Here is a 5,977-nt window from a genome sequence, read left to right as displayed (position 1 = left end):
CCCACCACCTCCACCACCACCACCACCACCTCCACCACCGCCTCCTCCTCCTACTCTTGGGCTGGGCATGATTAGCGAACAAAAAGGGATATTGGGCCCTGGCCCTCCTGATTTACGTTTTCCAGAGGCACTTTGACTAATCCTATGGTCTGGGGGGTTTACCCTATTTAGGGGTGCACAGACCCGGCCCGGCCCGGCCCGAAGGCCCGTCCCGGTCCCGAACAATTTTGGGGCTAATTTGGTGTGATTTCATCGGGTTTAGGGCCGGGTAAGGGTCTCAAAAATAGACCCGGTCATTATTTCGGGTCGGGTCCGGGCCATAGCTCGGGTCACCCGAAGTCGGTCCGGTGACCCGGTCATCATACACAATTAATATTTTGTGTTATTAGTGATGGATCATGACTATTCTTATGTGGAATTTAAGTATTATAAATCTTAATATTTTGTGTTATTAGTCATTATAAAACTATAAGTTAATGTTTTATATTTAAAATGTATAAGACTTTAGACTAATGCATAATATTGTGTTATTTGTATTGATTTAAATATTTGGTATTATTAGATAATATTAGTATTGATTGTGGTTATACTTTAGTATTGATTGTGGTTATGCTTTAATTTTGAAGAATGGTTGGTTCTTGTTATATTTTTCTAAGTGAATTTTACCATGTTAAATAATGGTTGGAGTCTTGGAAATTTGGATATTTTTACATGCTAGCTTACAAGAAGGTATCAACGTAATGTAATGTTAACGGCCCGGTTTTTACCCAGTTTTTACCCAGTATAATTGTGGCCCGAAAGTGTATTGGTTTCATCGGGTCTAGGGCCGGGTTCGGGTCTAATAAATAGACCCGGTGTATATTTCGAGTCGGGTCTAGGTCACATCAAACCCGGCTTCACCCGGCCCATGTGCACCCCTAACCCTATTTGCCTTTCTTTGTTTTTTAGTGTTCATACTATATATTGGCTAAAGTAGAAATTGCAGTTAGGTTTCCATTACTAACATTGTTTACTATGTAATCATCATGCCGGGGTTTAGTTTATCGTTAATTTGCATATTGTGCTTGTTAGCTTTTTGTTGGGTTTTTCTGTCCCCATTGTGTCAGACTCTAAAAGTGTTAGAAATATGAGGCACGAGTTTGAATGAATTATACAGTGAACGAAAAAGAATCATGTTTATAGATTATAAAATAATTTGACTCTTATTTATAGCATAAGCTCATTGAGACTCTTTAGATAAATGTTTACCTCTGTATAAAGATAATTTTCATAACTATGTTAGTAATTGCACAGTGTAATTTGTTTATTCTTTTTATTCATTATTTACTTGGGTTGATTTAGTTGGGTAAAGGAAATTGCCAAAGCAAATGCCAAGACTGCTTTAACACCCACCTAATTTAGTCAAAGCTAATGAAATTCTTGTCATCAAACAGCTGTACGCTAATCATTACAAACATTGGTTAAAAAAATTATAAAATAAAAAAGACTAAAGAATAAGAAATGTGTCATAAACACATAGGCATGTACATGGGTGAGAAATCAACCAACATATCCAAACTCCTGGTTGATTCTTGAGTCAATAAAAATAAATAGATAAATGTTACTCTAACAACCCAATTTGCTAGTTGAAGACTTAAAAAAACACAACGTAGTTAATAAGTGGATTAACATAAAAACATTGTTAAAAAATACATTTTTTTCTAAAATTGTATATCTTAAATAATTTTAAAATAAATATTTTAGTTTATATAACAATTTGTTTTCCCAAATTTGTTTTTATAAGGGAGGCTCACGAGTTAAATGGATAACAAGAACTCTTTTGGTTTCTTCACGCCACGGTATCCTTCAATTTGGAAGGCCGAAGACTAATACGTCACAGATCGAAATTCTATTTAAGAATTTGTTATTGACTAATAAATTGTTAGATGCACAAGACGAAAATCAAATCCTGATATTTATTTAAATGAATTAGTGAACTAATTATTAAGTCAATTCAAGTTTGTTAATATTTTAGTACACTTATTAATAACAATTTCACAATCAATCACTCAACTTTTTCTTCTTTCCAAGCCCGTGTTAGAGGGTAGTGGGGTATAATCGTTTTGGAAGATTTTCATTGTAATGTTTTTAGATCAGAGTTAATAATGCAGATCAAAGGGTATATTGGTAAATCAGGGCAATTGCGCGTGGTTGGCATTAATGATTGTGATGGGACTCTCTCCATTGCTGAGGAACCAAATTGCTGCCCTTAAAATTCATGTCATTTGTTGTGTGATATCCTTTAAGGCTTTTCGGTGAATGTGTCCTTAAATTGAAGAAAATCTTCCAACCAAATCCGATCTCCTTTTTGGTTAAATCATTAGAATAATGATTTAGAGTTTTAATTTATTTTGTTTTATAATAATTTGTTTAATTAAAACATATACTAATTAAATTCTAAATATAATATGATAGATAACACTGATTACTTATTTATGTTTTCCGAAAGATAAAAAATCATAAAGCCATATAGGTAAAGCCATGAAAATGGGGAGGAAAATTATATCACTAAAAAGAAAAGAAAGGGAAAAAAATGACAAATAGGAAGGGAAATTATGTTCTCTGAAATCATAGTTGGATGAAAATCTTAAAAATTAGAGTAAAAGATATATCGGTTTCTGACCTTTTTAAAATTGGACATTTTCGTCCCTTAAGATTTGAAAATACTTTTAACCCCCTCACCTTGTAAAATCATTGAACTTCTCCGTTGATTTAGGTTGGAAAACATCACCCGAGAAGGTTGATGTGGCTGCAGGGAGTGTGACCTGTCCGTTTAGGTTGCTGAGTTGAATGGGATACTAAAATTCGTAGGACAGATCGATCCCTCACACACAAAACAACGTTGTCCCCTTCCCTTACTCCTATTCAGATAATGTTATTCCCATAACACCCAGAAGCCACACCTGTAATTACTGAAAACCCTATCAGAAGACAAACAGTTTCTTTCTCCCTCTGAAAAAAGAACGTCTTCAACTCGTTGAGAAGGTGTTGTGTGCTCAGTGGACGTTGCGGGTGGCGAAGGGTTTGACATGCTTCGTCTGGCAAGAAGCTGCCGTCTGCTACAGAGGTAAGGGTATTAGTGGAATATACTGTTTGTTCGTGTTTAACTATTTGGTAGAATATAATGCATGGGGTTGGGGTTAGTCATGATCGCATGCTCTGTTTCGGGGATGAGACTGGAAAAAATTCTATAAGGATTTAACTGATTTAAATTTCTCAGGCACTTGATCTAGGGTATGTGTGATTGCTATATCTGTGCATAATGCAGATGGTTGATATATATGTTGTACCTGTTTTTCACCATGGAGGTCATTTTGGTAGAAGACCCAGTGGCACTCTTCAGTATATTGGTGGGAAGGTTGAAAATTTTCCAGAGATGGATTTGGACTTTGTGAATTTTGGGGATTTGGTTACACTATTTAAGGGTCTAGGCTATGCAACATACAAGGCAGTGTATTGATATGACCCAACCAGCAATGATCTTGAGTCTGGACTGCACATTCTGAGAGGGGATGCAGGAATCAATGAAATGCGAGAGAACAAGATGAGGAATTCAACTAGCAACGAGTTCTACATTTACTTCGATCACCCTGTTGATGAGCCATAGATTGTGGAAGAAGATGCTGCTGCCGAACAGGGGCTGGAAGAATTTGATGATGCAGTTGATGTGGACAGTATCATGTGGGAGCTTCACTCATCACCATCAACAGCAGGGGATGGGAATGGTAGTGGGGAGGACGAGCTGTATAAACCTCCTCCGAATGGCACTGGAACTATTTCTGATGACGACTCTTCTAGCTGTGATGAGGAGAATGATGTTATGAAGAAAAGAAGAACTCTGAAAGGAAAGGAGAAAATGCTGCCAAAAAGAAGGGTCACTGTCAAGGAAGGGCTAGGGACAGAGTCAAGTGGGAACAAGAGAGGTGCTGGAAAAAAGACTGCAGGTGTGCCTGATGGCAAAGGTACCAGGCCAGCTGCCAAGCCCAAAGGAACTAGGCCTAGTGCGAAGCCGAAAAGAAACAGGCCTACAGCCAAGCCCAAAGGAAGTGTGCCTAATGTCAATCCCCAAAGAACTGGTGCTGCTGTGCATGCTGAAGAAGATGTCCCATCTGTGCAGCCCAATGACAAGCCTCCAATAGGGCTCTATGTGAATGAGAAGGATTCAGATGATGATGACCCGGTTTATGAGTATGCATCTGAGGACCTTCACACACCAGTATCCTCAGAGGATAAGGGAGACAAGCATGAATTTCCAATCTTTAATGAAGAGTATGAGTTTGGAAAGGGGAGATTTGAGGTGGGTACCAAGTTTGCAACCATTGATGGCTTCAAAGAGGTTGTCAAAGATATGTTCATAGCTGAGGGGAGAGAACTGTTGTGGATAAAAAATGACAAGGAAAGGGTGAGAGTTGCCTGCAGAGGTGAAAGCTGTCCATGGCTGGCACATCTATCTTACAACAAGACACTGCTATGCTTCCAGGTTAAGACTTACAAGTCTGAGCACACATGCGCAAGAGATCTGGATAGTAATGCTGCTGATCAACACTGGATCAGTAAGAAGGTGGAAAAGAGAAAGGGAAGTCAACCTCATATGACAACTGATGAGGCAATTGATTTCCTCAGAGAAGAGTTTAACTTAGTTGTGCATCCAAAGATGGTATATAGAGCAGTAAAGGAAGCAAAGGAAAGGCTAGTGAAAAACGAAAAAGAACAATATGAAAAGCTCAGGGATTATGGGATGGAGATTCTCAAGAGTAATTCTGGGTCGATAGCAAGAATTGATGTGAAGCCTATCCCTCAGTCCCTCCCTGTCTTTGACAAGATATATATCTGCTTCGAGGACTATAAGCAAGGCTTCAAGAATGGATGTAGGCCTTTCATCCATCTAGACGGAGCCTTTCTTAAGACATACCATGGAGGCCAGTTACTGTCAGTAGTGACCCAGCATGCCAACAACCAGTTCTATGTTGTGGCATTTGCTGTTGCAAGATCTGAGACCAAAGAGTCATAGAAATGGTTCCTGACACTACTTTAGGAAGATCTGGGTGATGCCTCCCAATTCGGTTAGAATTTTATGTCCGACCAGCAAAAGGTAAGACTCTTACTTTCCTTTATGTGTTTAGTTGTTGGTGTTTATTGAAATAGCCTATAATATGATTAGTTGTTGGTGTTTATTGAGATAGCCTATAATCTGTTTATTTGTTGGTGTTTATTGAATTAGCATATACCCTGTTTAGTTGTTGGGTTTGTTAGGGTAGGCTATAATGTGTTTAGTTGTAGGGTTTGTTAGGGTAGGCTATAATTGTGTTTAGTTGTTGGTGTTTATTTGTTTTCAAAAATATGTGCGAAGTGTGGAAGGGGACGACGTCGTTTTATGTGTGAGGGATCGATCTGTCCTACGAATTTTAGTATCTCATCCAGTTCAGCAACCTAAACGGACAGGTCACACTCCCTCCAGCCACATCAGCCTTCTCTGGTGACGTTTTCCAACCCAAATCAACGGAGGGGTTCAATTGTCCCAGATTTTACAAGGTGAGGGGGTTAAAAGTATTTTCAAATCTTAAGGGACGAAAATGTCCAATTTTAAAAAGGTCAGTTTATATATATATATATATATATAACAAGGATTTCTTCTTAATTCCATGAGAAATACTTTCTACTCAAGAAATACAAATTCACTCAACGAGGCAGGTCAATGAATTTAGGACTGTCAATATATATTCTACCCGTGAATACTTAATTTGACTCAATTCGTTCGAATAGGATAGACTACCCGATCCACTGTAAGTATAGTAGAGATCGATCCGGATATATCTGTGCATAGGATAGGATACGGATTTAGGGTGTAACCTATCTTTTTCTACCCGCACTTAATATATAGCACATATTATTTTATAAAAATTAGATATATAATAAAGAAAGTGAGAATTAAATTCAC

General features: G+C 38.0%; 1 protein-coding gene across 2 annotated transcripts in view; it reads left to right on the top strand.

The window, feature by feature from the left end:
- The window catches only part of LOC107605923 (mRNA cap guanine-N7 methyltransferase 2), a 4,825-nt gene extending 4,672 nt beyond the window's left edge, over positions 1-153 (top strand). For both annotated transcript variants that reach the window (XM_021106288.1, XM_021106287.1), the window contains exon 11: positions 2-153. In XM_021106288.1, the coding sequence (XP_020961947.1) occupies positions 2-136 (135 nt within the window). In that variant the 3' untranslated portion in view covers positions 137-153. The remainder of the gene's footprint in view (position 1) is intronic.

The sequence above is a fragment of the Arachis ipaensis genome, chromosome B07, assembly GCF_000816755.2.
Source record: "Arachis ipaensis cultivar K30076 chromosome B07, Araip1.1, whole genome shotgun sequence".
NCBI classification, from domain to species: domain Eukaryota; kingdom Viridiplantae; phylum Streptophyta; class Magnoliopsida; order Fabales; family Fabaceae; genus Arachis; species Arachis ipaensis.
This window is presented reverse-complemented; position numbering and strand designations above follow the sequence as displayed.